The 19,105-nt window shown below is 32.1% G+C and overlaps 1 protein-coding gene across 3 annotated transcripts; it reads right to left on the bottom strand.

The window, feature by feature from the left end:
• Positions 1-13,354: 13,354 nt before the first annotated feature.
• Positions 13,355-18,675, bottom strand: LOC146956574 (uncharacterized). Of its 3 annotated transcripts, XM_085729566.1 has the most exons (3): positions 16,766-18,675; positions 13,817-13,830; positions 13,355-13,781 (listed from the first exon to the last, which is right to left on the bottom strand). In XM_085729566.1, exons 1-2 carry the CDS (start codon positions 18,514-18,516, stop codon positions 13,824-13,826), a joined length of 1,758 nt encoding a protein of 585 aa, XP_085585692.1. In that variant the 5' UTR covers positions 18,517-18,675; the 3' UTR covers positions 13,355-13,781; positions 13,817-13,823. The 3 variants fall into 3 exon arrangements, with proteins under 3 accessions (XP_085585692.1, XP_085585683.1, XP_085585697.1); XM_085729557.1 differs by having other exon boundaries at positions 13,355-13,830; XM_085729571.1 differs by lacking the exons at positions 13,355-13,781; positions 13,817-13,830 and having other exon boundaries at positions 16,762-18,675.
• Between the last annotated feature and the right edge of the window lie 430 nt (positions 18,676-19,105).

Raw genomic sequence — 19,105 nt, 5'->3', positions numbered from 1 at the left:
GATTTTAATAATTAAACTAAAATTGAATTTTAATTTTTTTAATTCTGAAGTTAAAAAAAAATTTCGAAGTTAAAATATTTTCGAAGTTCTTTTGAAATTATGTTTTTTTATTGCAATTATTTCTTAACTATACAAAATAAAATAAAAAAGAATGTGAACGCATAAATTTTTTTTTTTTAACAAAGAACGTATAAAGTTTTGTTAAATATAGTATTCAACATCTAATTATTTAAGCTCGTCGAAAAAAATCATTTAATATGATGTTATTTTTTAATTTTTAATTATTTTCAATTGGATTCGAAAAAGAATTTTAATTTTTTTAATTCTGAATTTTTTTTTGAAATTAAACTAAAAATATCTGAAGTTAAAATTTTCCAGAATTTTTTTTAATTTTCCAGAATCTTTTAAATTCAATTTTAATTAATTTTCCAGAATTTTTTTTAAAATTTTTTATATTTTTTAAATTTTCCAGATTTTATTTTTGATTTTTAAAATTTTCCGGATTTTTGTTTTCATTTTTAATAATTTTTCCTATTTTTTAAAAAAATTTCGGTATTTTTTAAGATTTTTTTTTAGTTTTTTATATTTTTTTAAAAAAATATTTTTTAAATAAAAAAAATGCCACGTGTACCCTATAAAAAAATAAAAACAAAATTAATTATACAGTCAGCACGCCACGTCATCAGGAAAGGTGAGTCAGCGTGCCACGTCATCAGAAAAGGTGAGTCAGCGTGCCACGTCATTGCCACATCAGCAGGGGAGTGTGTCAAATGGGATCAGGGGTGTTTTCGAAAGAATCTTCATATTTCAGGGTTGGAATCGAAAGAATCTTTTTTACAGGGGGAAAACCAGAACTCGCCCATATTACAGGGGGGTAAAAACGTATTAACCCTTTTGGATAATACATACTCCCTCCGGTCTCAAATATAAGAAAAGATTCCTTTTTAAGGTTCATTGAGTAGTTAATGTATCTGGTCTACATTGTAAAGTAAATACATTAATTATTCAGTGAACCTAAAAAAAGAATCTTTTCTTATATTTGAGACCGGAGGGAGTACATGTATAGTTTAGGTTTTTTATGCTTTAATTTTTTTTTGGTGGTGGCCGAGGTTTGAACCCCGGACCTTGCATATTTTTATGTATTGTCCAACCAACTGAGTTAAGCTCACGAGGACTTTATGCTTTAAATTTGAAGTGTTTCGAATAAATTCAATTTTTAAATAAAATATAGTGTAAACTCAAAAAAAAAAAAAAGGTGTAAATGTTGAAATTTTTATGAAATAAAAAGCGGTTTAATTAGGAGTATATACTAGCGAAAAGAAGGGTATTTACGTGCTCGTATTTCCGCTTTTTTATTACGCTAACACGTGTATATTATCAACGGTATTTTATCGAAACTTGCGTGTAAATTACAAACAATATTTTATATAATTTTTTTTGGTATAGATCAAAATTATAAGTAGATATCTGTGACTTTCATATGTAACAAACTTTGCAAACTATGTTTATCTTTTCATATTGACAACAATGACAACAATAATATACTCCCTCCGGTCCTATTTATAAGAGAAAATTGGGTCAACAAAAGTTGATGTATCTAGTTAAAAATTCAGTCCAAATACATTAATTTTTTTTGACCAAATTTTCTCTTATAAATAGGACCGGAGGGAGTAATAAATATAATAAAAAATTCTTATCTTTTTCTAAAAACACCAACAATGTAACATTATTATAGGAAAATATGTTTAAGGGTATAATTGGATTAACATAAAAGTCAGTCCAAACAAACCAAAACATATTATTTTCTTTATATTTAATATAGATATTTTTTGGGAGTTTTAAAAAAAATTATGTTTTATAAAATTTATAACACGTTGATCAAACTCAAACCAGCGGACACCACTTGTGTACCATTGAAATACCAATGTTATATAACATTGACCAATGAAAGTGTGTCACGTAGCACTTCACATGCATATCTTTTCTCTTCCCTCTTTAGACTTTCCTACGTGGCACACCTTCATTGGCCAATGTTATATAACATTGGTATTCCAATGGTACATAAGTGGTGTCCCAAACCAGCCCACTTATCACCATGTTTGGTTGATTTCAATTTGATATAGAAAAATTAGATTTTTTACCTAATCCAAATCAATTAGGGTTGATTGAGTCGGGTAATATGTTTGATCAAAATCGGACCAACTTAAGAGGTTAACACCTAAGATATAGATATATGGTAGAAAGTGAATTCCTCTCCATTTTATGGATTGTCATTTGGAGATGATATGCGCAAAATGTGAGTTTGTGAATCGTGCGACTCAATTAGGTATTAGTATGACAAATGATATATGCAAAAAAATGTCCACAAAAGAGTTTTTTGTTGCTGTTAAAGAATATCCGCAAGAGTTAAAAGTTAAAACCCATATTATGGCCACATGAACAAGTGATTACACACATAGCTGAGTAGATTTTTTTTTTTTTTTAGGGAACATAGATTAGTAGATATGAGTGCATATATCTTATTACCCTCGCTCCACCCACCCACAAAGATATACTCTATCCGTCCCATAATGTAAGTAAGAAAGAAAAAAAAAACTCACTTTCTTTGTCCAAAAATGTAACTAGAAAAAACAAACTTGTATCCTATTTAATCTTGTTTATTTAAAAAACTGTCTTTTTCAAGAAAAACTTTTGTTTATTCTCATGAAATTAAATGCAAATTACATTAATTTTCTCCCTACTCCATTTTCTCCATAATCAATAACCAATGAAAATTGTTTTCATCTTCCTATAAAAATTATTTTAAAGAAAACAAAAAACTATACTCCAAATTCTTATGTTGTAGTTTTCTTAATAAGTGTGATTTGATTTTTTTTTTTCTTACAAATTGAAACGGAAGGAGTATATATTACGAGCAATGTTATTTGGCTCGACGTATTTGTCGCACCAAATGCACGAAAGAGTTACACTCGCCTCCCAAGTTGATGAACTGTACATGTTATTTAAGCGGGTTTGTATCTTCTCATTATCATAGTATAAGAGCATCCATAATGGTAGTTCCCTAACAAGGACTCATTAAATGGATCTCACGTGACACATAACTTATTTATAATTTTTTAATAAAAGTACCTATTAAGGACTCAATGACTCCAATGGTAATACACTAATAAAGACTCCAATGAAAAGTACTTAAATATGTGCCACTATCTTTATATCATTAAACAAAAATAATTTATCAATTACTCTTTTTTTACAAGTGGGACCAAGTAGTACACATTTTATTACTTCTTTATGCAAGTGGGACCAAGTAGTACACATTTTATTACTTTTTTTAAACGTGGGACCCGTTAGTTATCCAGGAGAGAGAGGGTCCTTATATAGTTGCCCGTTCCTTAACGGAGACTCATTTTTTCTTCCTCCAATGGAGGGTCCTTAACGGAGAGTGATCCTTGTTAAGTAAGGACCCCATTGGAGATGTTCTAACTCCCTCCCCTGGCCTACGCTACACCCCATGGTGCAAGTTTGTTTTTTTAAGAAATGTTTTTATACAAATTATAAGCTTCATCCTTATTATTTACAACTTGACCAAGAAAAATTTCTTTAGACCCATCAATCTCCATATTTTTCCTATAAATAAGATAAATGAATTTTTTGCTAAAAAAAAAGATAAATGAATTTTAAATGGCTTTAAAAGAAAAAGAGATACAACTTTTATATAATTCATAACTAAAGAACCATAAGAAACACACCATTTTCATAGTTAAAATTGATAATACATGTTTACCAAATTAAATAAAAGGTCAAATACCTCCCCGGGTCCTTTAAGTTTCATGTTTGTTTCAGATAGATCATTTAAGTTTCTAAGGTTTCAGATAGGTCTTTAAGTTTCGAGTTTGTTTCGGATAGGTCCTTTAAGTTTCTAAGGTTTCAGATATGTCCTTTAAGTTTCGAGTTTGTTTCAGAAAGGTCCTTTCTATCAACCTCCGTTAAGTCAAAGTTGATTTGTTTGTTAAGCCAAACTCGAAACAAACTCAAAACTTAAAGGACCTATCTGAAACCTTAGAAACTTAAAGGACCTATTCAAAACAAACTCGAAACTTAAAGGACCTATCTGAAATCTTAGAAACTTAAAGGACCTATCTGAAACAAACGTGAAACTTAAAAGGACACATGGAGGTATTTAGCCTAAATAAAACTAAAACTAAAGAACTACAAGAATATACCACCATTTTAATATGCACTAAAGATATACGGATGGAACTTACTGTGTTAGAAAATCACGAGCCTGTTTCCTTGTGTTGGTGCAATGGAATTTAGGGTAATGGAAGTGGCAAAGTCGTAAGAGTTGCAAGGTAGACGGCGCAGCATGCAAAAACCTAGAGCATACGTTTGTTTTTTTGCCCTGTCTTAGGCTTTGTTTGCGAGTTGGGTTTTGGAGGGGAAGGGAGATGAAGGAAAGGCTTATGGAGAGGTAAACACTTGTTTGTGAGTTTTAAAATAACAAGGGAAATGTTTTGGGGGTTTAGAAGGGCTTCATTTGTACAATTTTAAAGTTCCCCCAAATTGGGGGGTTAAACATACAAATTGACAATTTTGCCCTCATAATAATTCAAATTGACAATTTTAGATATAACCCAATTATTACGATCTCTTTTCAAAACAACTTATTTATCCAAAACAGTTTATTACAACCTCTTTTCAAAAAACAGCTTATTCAAAACAGCTTATTTACGCAAATCAGCTTTTAACGACCTCTTTTTCAAAAACAACTTATTCAAAACAACTTATTTATACAAAACAACTTATTACAATCTCTTTTCAAAAAACAACTTATTCAAAACAACTTATTTATACAAAACAACTTATTACGATATCTTTTTCAAAAACAACTTATTCAAAACAGCTTATTTATACAAAACAACTTATTACAATCTCTTTTCAAAAAACAACTTATTCAAAACAGCTTATTTATGCAAAACAACTTATTACGATCTCTTTTTCAAAAACAACTTATTCAAAACAACTTATTTATCCAAAACAACTTATTACGGTCTCTTTTTTAAAAACATTATTCAAAACAGCTTATTACGACCTCTTTTCAAAAAACAGCTTATTCACAAGAGCTTATTTATGCAAAGCAGCTTATTGGATGAATAAGCTGTTTTCAATAAGTTGTTTTGGATGAATAAGCTGTTTTTAAAAAAGAGGTCGTAATAAGCTGTTTTGAATAAGCTGATTTTGAAAAAGACGTGGTAATAAGTTGTTTTGTATAAATGAGTTGTTTTGGATAAGTTGTTTTTGAAAAAGACATCGTAATAAGCTGTTTTGCATGAATAAACTGTTTTGAATAAGCTGTTTTTTGAAAAGAGGTCATAATAAGTTGTTTGGATAAATAAGTTGTTTTGAATAAGTTGTTTTTGAAAAAGAGATTGTAATAAGCTGTTTTGGATGAATAAGTTGTTTTCGATAAGTTATTTTTGAAAAAGAGGTCGTAATAAGCTATTTTGGATGAATAAGTTGTTTTGAATAAGATGATTTTGAAAAAGAGGTCGTTAAAAGTTGATTTGCATAAATAAGCTGTTTTGAATACGCTGTTTTTTGAAAAGAGGATGTAATAAGCTGTTTTGGATAAATAAGTTGTTTTGAATAAGCTATTGTTGAAAAATACGTGGTAATAAGCTGTTTTGCATAAATAAGTTGTTTTGAATAAGCTGTTTTTTGAAAAGAGGTTGTAATAAGCTGTTTTGGATAAATAAGCTGTTTTGAATTAGTTGTTTTTGAAAAAGAGATCGTATTAAGCAATTTTGTATAAATAAGCTGTTTTGAATAAGTTGTTTTTGAAAAAGAGATCGTATTAAGTTGTTTTGTATAAATAAGTTGTTTTGAATAAGTTGTTTTTAAAAAAGAGATTGTAATAAGCTGTTTTGGATAAATAAGTTGTTTTGAATAAGTTGTTTTTGAAAAAGAGGTCGTAATAAGTTGTTTTTGTATAAATAAGCTGTTTTGAATAAGTTGTTTTTTGAAAAGAGATCGTAATAAGTTGTTTTGTATAAATAAGTTGTTTTTTGAAAAAGATATCGTAATGAGTTGTTTTGTATAAATAAGTTGTTTTGAATAAGCTGTTTTTTAAAAAAGAGATCGTAATAAGCTTCTTATTTTTTTTATAAATAAGTTGTTTTTTAAAAATAGATCGTAATAATTTATTTTTTATGAGATAAGTTGTTTTGAATAAATTTCAAGAGAAATTACAAAGTATAACACAATGTATTGTTTTTAAGAGAAAAAAGGGTAAAATAGTAAAATTATAACATAAGCCCTCCATTTCCTTTCCTTGTTAGTTTTTTAACTCACAAACAAGGGGTTTTCCCTCCTTTCTCCCTTCCCTCCCTTTCCTTCCCTTCCCCTCCTTTGCCTTTCATATCCTTCCCCTCAAGACTCGCAAACAAAGCTAGTGATTTGTTTATTTTTATATTTTCATGATTTGTAATTTTCTCATTGGTTGTGCCTAATCATTAATGCTTAGGTGAAGGTTCACCTAAGAATTTTTCTATTGACCAATGCTTGTAGGTAATGCATGGGTGTCACAATTATTTTATATATCACGATTTAACTTCTATTTATATGCATGGTTTAATTTCCATTGATATGCATTGCACATATCCCTTCAATTAATGATTGGGCATGTACCTGAGAGTACAATATATGAACCAGTCTGTGATACGCTAAGCTAACTGTATGGAGATCCCACGTGGAGTTTAAGTGATTATCAATCTAATTTTTAGTTTTGATTAGTTTAAAGGGAATAATTTTGTAGAGAGTAATGTTTGTTTGGTTAAAATTCATAAATTATAAAGTGTCTTAGGATTGTGGTTTTAATCATAATGATAAACCCTTGGCATTCCCTATTTATTTCTTAATGTTATATATAATGAGTTCATTCCTAAGGACAAGGTGTTCATTTGGTATTTTATGTTTACTCTCAAAATACATGAATGTACATCAAAACAATAATCAAACCTAGAGAAGTGCTAGCAACCCTCTCTTTTGAACACTCTCTCTAATACTCACTCTCTTATTGGTTTAAATCATTGTAGGTCTACACTTTGAAAATAGAACTCATACAAAGTGGTGGGACATACATTGGTTCCATCCAATAAAAGGGTAAGTGACAAAGAGCGTTTGAAAAGTGAGTGTTTCTAGCATTCCTCATCAAACCTATTCTCATGGTTGATCATCATTGAGACCCTTTGAGTGCAACCTTATTGTCCCAAAATTCTCAATTGTTCTCATGTTTTGATTATCTTGCCTAACCTCATTTAATCCGATATCAAACTTCACCTCTTGGTAGTTCGTTTGATATTTGAGATATGATTAAATAACAATATCAAACTTCACCTCTCGGTACTTCGTTTGATATTTGATATTAAATTTAATAACAATGAGATTAGATTTGAACATAAATTCATATAAAATAGAGTCTATACTTGGGTTGACTCGGATTTCATCATTAGATTATTCTAACAATCCCAAGACTAGAAAAGTCTACTCCCACATGATCATAGTAGACAAGAGATTATAAAATAAAAACATGAAGGTAAATGACATAAAAGTAAATGAGTTACAAGATTAAATAAAAGACACGAAAGTAAATAAATATAAATAAAGAGCAAAACTTATAAATGTAAAAACTTTGATTTCTACTTTGGAAAAAATATTACAAGTGTACAACCTGATCCTTTGCCTCTGAAATGAGGTATATTTATATGATAGAATCTCAGACAATACATTAAAAATGAGTTACAATCCATAAACCACCAACAAATTTTAAGAGTTTGTAACAACGCACGGTCGTGCTTCACATATACGTGGTCGTGATTGAATATTTTTGGCTGATGAAGTTCAGATGCACTGTCGTGCTTAATCCACGCAGGGTCGTCTTTAAAATTTATAGTTATGCTCGGAAAAATTTGGTACAAAATGCACGGTCGTGTTTCACCCACGCACAATCGCACTTTACTTCCAACTTCTAATATAATTCTTTGTTTTGATTTTTGATTCATCTGAATTCTTCATTTTTTTATCTTAAAAATAAAATTATCATTTCGTAGTAAAATAGCTTCAAAGTAAAACTAAAATTTAATAAATTTTATTTAATTAAAATGTTAAAAACACACTACATACTATGACAAAACTGTTTATTGTGAATTTTCTTAATTAATTGAGCGACCCTGCATATGTATTAAGGTTCTTTATTAGATAAATGAAATGTTGCTTACCCTAATAATAAGCATAGGAATATATTGAATCATAAAACTTTAATTTTCTTACCTTTTTAATTTAAAATTGAATCTAAGCTTATTTGAGTGTCAACAATTTGATAAAAATATTAAAAAGTTAAATGATCTATAATAATTTAACATGTAGAATAAAAAAGTATAGAATCAAAAAAGTATTGTAATATATAGAATCAATTCATTTGTGGGTATCAAATTGATGTTTGTTAGCTAAATGATATGATCTAGTGCAGAGAGAGAGTGGTGGCTCTAAGCACAATCAGAATGAGCAACCACCCATGATCCTATTTTTAAAGTGGCACTAAATAATTAGTAAAATATGTAGTATGTATAAATATGTAGAGTAATACTATTTTTTTAGATAAAAGTATATGTTAATCGTCAGAGGGATGATAAAAAAGATATGAAAACAAATGAGAGACCAAAAAAATAAATAACGTTGGTGATGTTTTTTCGTTTAATTTTAAAGTGGCAACCGATATAATTTATAATAGAACATTACAAAATTGTATGTGATTTTTTAAATAACTATTTGATAGATAAAAGATACATAATACGTCAATATAACAAGGGTTAAAATTTACAATCACTTTGTATTTTTAATATATATATATATATATATAATATTCATTCTCATATGGAATGAATGACTCAAAAAATCATATTTAATACGTGAAAATAAGAAAGATATGCATTCTTTGCAAGATAAATTGGTGGTTCATGAAAGTAGTTGGTTGTGATTGTAATTTATGACTCAAAGAGTCATGTTTACTTCATGATAATGAGATAAAATTAATTGTATGTATGTACCAAAAAAAAATTAATTGTATGTAATTTATCTAATATTCAAATCGATGTTTTGATTAAAAATATATGATATATATTAATTGTGGCTTTATTGTTTATTTAGTTAATAAAACATACATTCAATGAGGTCCCATAGATTGTTAAAGGCTCCACTTTGTTAATTGATTCAGTCAAATTAAGAATAAATTCACAATACTAAATATTGCAATGACTATTTTCTTAACACGAGTTAAGTTATTTGCTTTTTATATCATTCAATATCAACAAAAAGATTGAATTTAGTTGTTTATTAGGATTGAAATTTGATCAATTTTGAGGAAAATAGTTTGTGATTTTATCTTGTATTATTTATTATGATGTTTCTTAATTTATTTGACTTCTATGCAGTGAGGTGTCTTTTTTTACACTGATTGGTTGTATATGCATCTCTATTAGTGTTATTTTTTTTTTTTTTGTTAATATATGACTTCAATTTTTTTATCATCACTTTGGCAGCCCAAAATTTTGTTCAAACTTCGCCCACTGTGCACAAACAAAACCCATATAATAATGAGTAAGAGAGAATCTATTATTTTAGTTGGCTCGGGGCATAAAAAGTCTCAGAATCAGCTCTGGCGGAGAGGGGAAGGAAATAGAGAGGTGTAGGCTTGTAGCTAGGAAAAACACAAAAGAAGAAAGGGCGTACTAAAAAGACTGAGGGGGTGTTTGTTTCATGGATTTTAAACACATCCCAGAAATCTAAGGTTGGAAATAAAAACTCATGTTTATTTCAATGGAACCAATAATAAATCCCAAGAAATAATTATGCATGAGACATGGTTTTTTCCCACGTAGGCAAGCATCTTATCCCTCTAATTGGAGTCAGGATCCTCTCCATTTAGAAAGGAAATGCAATCTCAATTTCATTTGCTATCTAACTGGCACATGTCAAAAGACACATGAACAGTTGAGATTAATTTTAAACCAATTTTTTATTTATTTTTTATTTTAATTAATGAAAGAAAAAGAAACGTTTCATATGTATTCGCTTCGTCACTCATGTCTCGCCACCACGTTCCTTCGTTGATGCTTGTCCCTTGATTCTTGTCTCTCGACGCGACCACCGCCCATCGGAACCTCCACCACTATCTCCCCCCTTATATTTTATTTTGTTCACAGAATTCTTTTGCTAGACAATATGAATATTGGTTATGGGCAGGACCGTTCCTATGGAATAGAAGGCTCGGCTCCCATAATAAAATTGGCCCCAGTCAAAATAAAAATGCAATTTTTTTAAAATTTTCTAATCATAAGAGGCAATTTAGGAGGCATAGAGGAAGACTGAAAAAAAAAATGTAGAACCTGAAATTTAGAAGAAATATATTAGCAACATATACCAAAATTTGTCAAAATTTAACGTCCAACATATAACAAAATTAACAATTATATTTTTTAACATTCTAACATATAACAAATTTTTTGACAATCAACATACATTAGAACCATATATTACTACCTCCCTCCTTAAATATAGGACCCTTTTGGTATTTCCAAGTACATTAATTAATTTTTTACCAACATACCCCTATTTATTTTATATCTTTTCCTTCAATCAACATTAAATACTATGTTGAAAACATAAACTAACTCTCTATCTTAAAGGATAAAATTGTATAAATAGTAATAATTACAAAGAAATTTATTATCATTATCAATTTTCTTAATTCCCGTTATTTTTCCAAAAGGATTCTATAATTAGGGACGGATGTAGTAGCAATTATACACTGAAATTTTAAAAGGTAATTACTAATAAAAATTAAGCAACATATAACAAAATTCGTGCAACTAAGCTTCATTAAATAATCAGAATCAAAAGAACTTCTAAACATAAAACGAAATAAAAAAAATTAAGCGAAAGAGAGATGTTGAGTGAGAAGAAGAAAAATCAAACGTGTAAGAAAGAAAAAGAAGATACATGTTTTTTTTATTTTATTTGAGTGGGGGTGTGTGTATTAAGCTAATAACTTTATTTGAGGTCCATGTCTTTTGGAGGTCCGGCTTGATTGAGTTGTTTGGAAATGGCTCTTTTCCCATCCGTTTTTGCTCATTTCCGTCAAAATAGTCGAGCATGAGTTAACTCACGCAGGTGTATTCTCAGCGTGAATTAACTCACGCAGGTGTATTTCTCGGCGGGGATGAGCAAAAATAGATGAAAAAAGAGCAATAGTCGGATATGTTTGCTCTCCCCCTAGGTCGGGCCTGGTTATGGGGATTTAAATAATATATGTTTTGAATATTCATTGAAATTAAATGAAATAAAACAAGGTATGTTTCACTGTTTGTATTCCTTGCGATATTTTCCTATGTGTCGATCACCGTCGGTGCCGTCTACCTCTATGTCGATCGGCTACATTACACCATCATCATTTGCTGTTTGCCATCGTGCTATAACATTAATGAATAACAAGATGTATCTGGTAACGATTGATGTGGAGGCAGATCCGCGGTCGGGAAGACGCAGAAACGGTGGGGCGAGACGATGAGCATTAGTGGCTATTGCTCTTCTCTGTTGGGAATGAGGGAGATGCAGTGCAGGTCGGTGTTTTCTTTAAAAAAATTGGCTTGTTTATGACATGTGATTGAAAACCACGATTAAAGAGACAATACAACCAATACACCAACAATATTAATCATAAGCAACAACATTACATAATTTTAATAATTCAATAACATTAAATCAATTCGACATTACGTTAATATTACACAAATGGTTGAAATTCAACAAAAGTGCATCATTAGGAGTTTTAGACAACACATTACACAACAATACATAAAGAAAGTTAAAAACTCATAAAATGATATCAAATTTCTACTGAAAATTCGGGCAGCTGCAATTGGAACGAACACAAAAATAAAACATATTATTTTCAACCATCAACCTAAACATAAATGCTACACCGCCATCGTCATGAATAACCTAGGGATAATGAACTGTTATATACATGTCTTCATCTTTATCTGCCCCCAAATTCACACATGATATATGAACAAATACATGAGATATAGTATGATTTTCACCAAGATAGAAAAATTATTTGTTAAGTTGTGCCTTCAACTCATACATCTTGTCGGTCGGAGTTAAAAAAAAACCTTAATCATCCTCTTGAAAGCGGAGTATCGGTCATACGCTTCAATTTGTGCATCTTCAGACATGTTTAACTTCACTAAAGTTTATGGAATAACAAATATCAGAATAAGACAAATTGAAAGGTAAAGTAGATTATTGATGAAACTGAGACATATTTATATTAAATGCAAAACAATAATAACCAATAAAATTGTTGGTGCTTTGTCCACGATATAAAAGTCATATATTTATATAATTTATAAAATGTTAGTTATATATTAGTCACAAAAATCGGTGTTACATTATCGACCATAAAAAATATGTCGGTGTAATAACAACCAAAAAAAGGATGAACACCAACAAAAAAGTGTGATAGTTTATCTAGTGAAATTAAATCATCTTTATCTTCCATAATAACTTCAAATTATTCATTTTCTTTGTCAGAAGTGTCACACAATTGAATTGACTTGGTTTGACTCCTTTTTGAACTAAGTTTGTCGAGCCAAAAATTCCAATTCGAACTTCATCGCTCTTATGTAGCTTTCACTTCATACACGATGGAGGCAGTGGACAATCATCCTTGAAAAAATCAAGATCAAAATGATTGGAGATTAGACCTAGACCTAGACCACACCTTTATTTAGTTTATCTAACAACTTTAATTGATCGTGATTTAAAAAAAAAATTAAAATTGTTAATTAGCAGTATCAAATTATCAATTATTTATTTTTTATAAAAAAACGATTTTTTAAAAATTTTGAAATTATTTAATTTGAAAAAATTTCAATCGACACTAAATTTAAGTTATTCAATAATTGTTCACTAAACGTAGATGTTTTCCCTATATAAGAATCCCAAAGATTTATTTCTTCAAAAAAAAAAAAAAAATCCCAAAGATTTATTTCTTCAAAAAAAAAAAAAAAAAAATCCCAAAGATTTATGTTGGGTGGCAAGTGGCAACTAACTCACCGTATCTTGCTTAGCAAGTTAGCATATTCAACTTCAATTCATTTTATTGCCAAGACAAAGTGTAGGGTACGCATTACAGCTGGAGAAAGGGATGAATACTTGATGGCTTGGCAAAAGGCTCCTATTCAAGCATTAACAATGGAATCAGAACATAATGTTAAAATTGAAAGGGGGATACTTCACCAAAAATCGTCATATAAAGATCACCAAAACACAATAGTCATAGAGGATCATACTGATCAACCATGCTTTTTCATACCATGTAGTGACAAATATCCCAACAAAATTATTGACAGCTCCAAGCGCAAAGCTAAATTAAACTGCAACATGACAGGGAATTTTTCAAACTGATGAATATCTAACTTAAGTTACTATTAATCTATTATACAAAACACTAAAACATCTTCAAAAAAATCTCTGATATGGTACTACAACAGGGCAATTAGCACGCAATGCTTGGCGACAGCGTTTTGATCGGTATAAGAAAAATCTCATGATAATATTCATTTAATGCCATTGAATTTGAGCCAAGGAGGACCATATCAACAAGTGAATCCACTATGTTGCTACTCCTTTGGTCGTCAAGTGGTGTTTTGTCTACCTTGCTTCTGCTACTTAGTTCCAGCAACAGGCATCATTGAACAGACCTAGTCCCTGCAATCCAACATAAAGACATTGATGTCAATAAACATCTATATCCAGAAACTTGAATTAATAGTGTGTTTGTGTTCATGTTTGAACACAGCTTGGTCCAAAGCACAATTTGTTTAAATACAAGTAAGGATACCTATGGTAGTTCAAAGTCAAATGGTGTTGGGAGCATGATTTATAAAGAATGAAAGCAAAAGGGATTAAGAAGTGTCTGTTTGAATATAAACATTGATATCTGTAGAATCTTATCTTATTAAAATTCAAATAAAAAAGATATGCAACAACTGCCAAAATAGTATACACGATAAACAAGCAGAATATCATCTTGAAGCTCAGCATAAATGGCATGGAAGCTGTCAGAGCCCAGAGGAGCACCAAACACCTTGTTAATCTTATCAAGATTAGGAAAGGGATATTGTCAAATTCTATTGATTCAGGTGAAAGGAATCAAAGCAGGATCAATATGTCAAATTCTAACTTATGGAATAGCAAAATATATCATATGGTGTGTTAACAGCTTAAGATACTAATAGTGTTTAGCTTGAAAACATTTTACAACAAAATTGTCACGTAAACTCTACTTACCGACTCAACTCATAAACAGACAAGAGCTACTTAATACAAAGATAACATTTAAAGCATCTATCCTGATTGCTGAATACAGTTTAATATTAAAGCAAACCACAATAGCAAAGTTTTATAAGTCGGTAAGCAACCAATAAATTAAACCAAGGTGGGACCACAGCTCCAGATCAGACCAGACAACACTAAAGATGAGCATTTCTCTTTCCTTCAATGTAATTTTAGTGGGCTGGATGAAAATGAACAAATCCCATCGAGGAGTTGGATTCAGCCAACGGAATTGAATTCAATCATCTCGTTGGCCTCTTGGGTATGTTGCAAACTTGCAACCATAGGTTTGCTTATGTAGTCATGAACCAGAAAACATAAAAGCGATTGGAGTTGAGTGCTACAACTAAGAGGTTAGTGTCTGTGCATTATGGAGTCTTATCATTGCTGTATTTATATGAGTATATGCAAAACTGCCTGAGTTTATATGAAAGCGATTGTAGGCGAGTTAAGTCAATTTTGATACCTAAAATCATAAACTTGAAGGATTCTGAGTTAACTCACTAGTTTGACACAATGGCTATCATGATTTAGAAAAGGAGGTTGATTTTTTAACCAAAATCAAATGTATTATTCACAACCTAATTCCAATAACTATCCAAATGTATTATTAGAACATTAAATAATTTAACTACCACTTTCGTTGGAAACTCTGGCAATGACCTTTGCAGTAGTCCCTATATTAATGGAACACAAAAAATATCCTTGACCTGTGATTCTATTGGTCTCGTTAGTCCCCTCTGTTTAGGGTCCCCATTAGTGGTAACAAAGGTGCCTAATCTGCCATGTTAAATGCTAGTTGGCATCTAAGAAAGGCATTCCAAATCCTTTCTGAAGACTTGATCCTTGGTAATGAGTGTTAGTGCGTGTGGTATTAAATGTGCCAAACAAGCATGTGTCTTACTACTTACCTATCTTGTTAATCTTGGATAGTATAGCGGGATAGGCAATATTGTGAAGACTAAAAAACAGTAAACAAACTAAACATAAATCCCAATAGGATACGTAAATACTCAAAAATAGAAAAATACACAAAATTAAGGGGGCAATCATACTTTATAATTATAATTAACTTTGATTATTTGCTACTAACATTAAAAATCAACACCCTAATACCTTAACAACTAACTGAACAGAGAAGAACATAGTAAAGAAAACCAACAGAACAGAGAAGAACATAGCAGTCTCCTTTACACGCAGAAGAAGGTAGGAAAACCAACAACACAGAATAACAGTTTCGTAGCTTCGCGCAGAAGGAGAAGAACTTTTTTTGTAACCAGAAAAAATATGTTCGCGAATACAAAATAAATAAACTGGCAACTTTAAAAACATGCATTGACCGGTATACCCCTAAAATTAAACAGAGCAGTTTAAAAATATGGGTATTTGTGAGATTTCACCCACGAACCCTATAAGGTGGACGAGGAAGAGTGACTGCGCCCAATTACGTCGCAGTTTGGCAGTGATTCGCAGCCACAAACACCATTCATGCTGAACGCAGCTCGCAGGAATAAGGTCACAGTGTGTATGTCGTCTCAGCTATCCTGCTATCACGCGCGATAGTACCGCTACTGGTAACATAACTACTTACTACTAACAAAGACCCCTAAATTGCATGACCAGTGCGACAAACAAATTCACATGTCAGGGATATATTTTTCGGGTTTCCTTTGTATAGAGATTAATGTGAAAGTATGGCAGTTTATTGAATGTCAAACACCTTAATATACAAATGATAGGGAGTTGAAATAGCCATGCAACTCCTCTCATTCCAAGTCAAAATATTCAGCAGAAATAGAACATTCCTTTCTTGAATAAGAGCAAGCTAAAAACAAGCTATCCATGCCGGCCTCAGGGTACAGTGGCTTTCACACTCATTGGCAGTGGAGAAGAAAGGGTTAGGAAGACAAGAGTGTCAAACAGCTGTAGATAACAGGGATTGTTTTCCTAAAAGCTAGAGGTTGCCAACATGAAGATCGTCTAAGGACTCGAATGACTTCACCAAATAAAATTTTACATAAATCTCTACTCAAACACCTCCCCATGTCTCCTGCTAGACTCTTGGACCAATAAACTGATGATGACTATCTTGACACTATAATTTGATGCAATCTAAAGAAGCTAAGATATGTGTTATGAGGAAAATAAACTAGAGGCCTATATTAGCTTGAATTGAATAATATATACAAAATTCTATCAAAATGGTAACAGAAAATCTGGAATGCAACGAGTAACTGACAGCAAGGCATGCTTAAATACTATATAAGATTATGTAATTATGTATGGCACAGCATGAGAGTGTACTTACCAGTACTTTATCAACCCGTCCCAGCCACACGTCGCTACTTTGCTCTGTTCCAGAGGATGCCACTCGCAACCAATGGTAACGCCTTCGTGACACTTGAGAGTTCTAAAGACTTTGCAACTCTTCCAATCCCAGAACCAACACTTACCCTCACCATCACCCGACATGACAAAACGTCCATCCGGCGAAAAATTGACCTGACAAGCATATCCAGCAACAATATGTCCAGCAAACCTCTTCTTTTTGTTAAGTTGAAACTTCTCCCTTGTGCTATAAATAAGTATCTGGTTATCCAAACTCTGAGCGGCAAGCCAATTGGCATTGGGGTGAAGTGAAATGGAAGGCATAGAATGCATGTGTGGCTCACTGATATACTTTATAACTACAGGAATACCATATTCCCATACCCTGAGGGACTTGTCATCACTGGAAGTAACAAATCTCCGATTGTTATCGACAAAAGTAATGGTATTCACCGCCCCCAAATGCTGATCATACTCTTGAGTGATCTGCCCAGTATTCATATCCCACTGAACAATCTTCTTATCACTCATACCAGCCAACAAAACATTCTGTTTATCCTCATCTGGGTTAAGCTTCACAACATAAGGAATCTTCCCAGTGGAGAAAGTCGATATAACCTGCCCCGTTTCGGTATCCCAATACTTAATATTCTTATCATAACCAGCACTCAAAAACTTAGTTCCATCATTGGTAAAACAAATATCCCTAACAGCTTTCGAATGCCCCATATAAGTCCTCATACATTTACCAGTATTGAAAACATCCCAAATCTTAACCTTAGTATCCATACCAGCAGACAGAATCAAATGACCCGAATTCGGAAAAAACCTAATCGCAGAAACCCCTTTCGTATGTCCACTCCATGTATGTACCAATCTCTTCGGTATATAACAGTGATCATTACTCGCCTTAGCATCTTTTGGAGGCGCAATCCAAGACCTACCTTGATAATCCCTTTCCTCTTTCCCATGAAAAGTACTCTTATCTTTAACAGCCTCAACTTTTTCACCACCAAAACCACTCTTCTCTTCGCCTTTCTTCTTCGCGTGCTCCTCAGCGTATTTCTTCTGATCTTCAGTTAACTCTCCTTGTAAACCTTCCTTCTTCCCAGCCCAAGGACTCTTCTTATTCTTCAACAACCATGCCTCAGAAGCTGGGTTTTCAATCTCAACACCATCTTCATCTTCGTTGTTGTTATTGTCTTCTTCGTTATCATTGTCTTCTTTCTTCTTAAGAGATTCGATTTTTCTCTTCTTCTGTTCACGGTGTGGGATATTATAAACAGAAGCAGCATTATTCTTCTGCAAAGCATCGAAATCACCGACGTAATTGGAAGCAGACGGATCAGCAGCATAACCGAATTTTAAAAAGGTGTTATGCTGTTCATCGAAGAGGAAAGGTTCGATATTAGCGTCTTCGACGAAACCGAGTTTGTGGTTACGCATACCTTGTGCTAAACCGTCTTTAGCGTAAGGGTGAGATGGGCCTTGAATCGGGGCCCAGAGCTGGTCGTAGGTAGGGTTGAAGGCGATAAGGTGTTGAGTTGGGTCGATGGGTTTGGAGAGGGTTTTGGGGTCGGCGACGGTTAGGGCGAGCATGGTGTCGTCGACTTTGGGGGCGGCGGAACGGGAAGGGAGGAGACGAGGTGGAGAATTTTCCGGTGAATTAGGGTTTTGAGATGGTGAGTCTGGGTCGTTGTTGTCGTCGGTGTATTGGTTGAGTAGATCCATTGTTATGAATTTGAATGTGTTAATCGAAGAAGAGAAAGAAATACTGAGTGAGATTCAGTTGGTCGGAAAACTGAGAAGTTCAGATTGTTGTTTGAGAAATTATGAATCGGTGGTGAAGCGGGAAACGCTGGGGGAGAGTGTGAGGTGCGACAGGGATTCAAGCCTCTGGAAATATATGGATTATTATAATCACTTACTCTTAAAGCTTATTAGGTCTAGCAATATCTAAACCTAATTATTTCCCTCTAATTCCATGTAATTTAATGCTAATCCCTTTAACCCTAAAATATTTCCCTCCAACCACTTCAAATTTGAATTTGTTATTTTCTCTCCCATCATTTTCTAGGCTGTTGCACGTTCCAATAACTTTAGTCAGATTTTGATTTCCAATGACTTCAGTCAGATTAAGCCTTCTAATTAATGCACACTAACATTTCTTCTTTTTCCAATATATTTTCATTCTGCCAATGCACCTATTGTTTTTCTCATTTCCCACAATATTCATTACTGCTTCGGTCCTTCTTCCCATTGATTTTGTTCTTATTTCCACTTGACACCTATTTCATTCCTTCTTCTTACAAACCTTTCC

Source organism: Medicago sativa, chromosome 1 (genome assembly GCF_051527215.1).
Source record: "Medicago sativa cultivar Bolivia chromosome 1, Bolivia_mono, whole genome shotgun sequence".
Lineage (NCBI taxonomy): Eukaryota > Viridiplantae > Streptophyta > Magnoliopsida > Fabales > Fabaceae > Medicago > Medicago sativa.
Note: the sequence above shows the minus strand (reverse complement) of the source record. Positions and strands in the feature narration are given on the sequence as shown.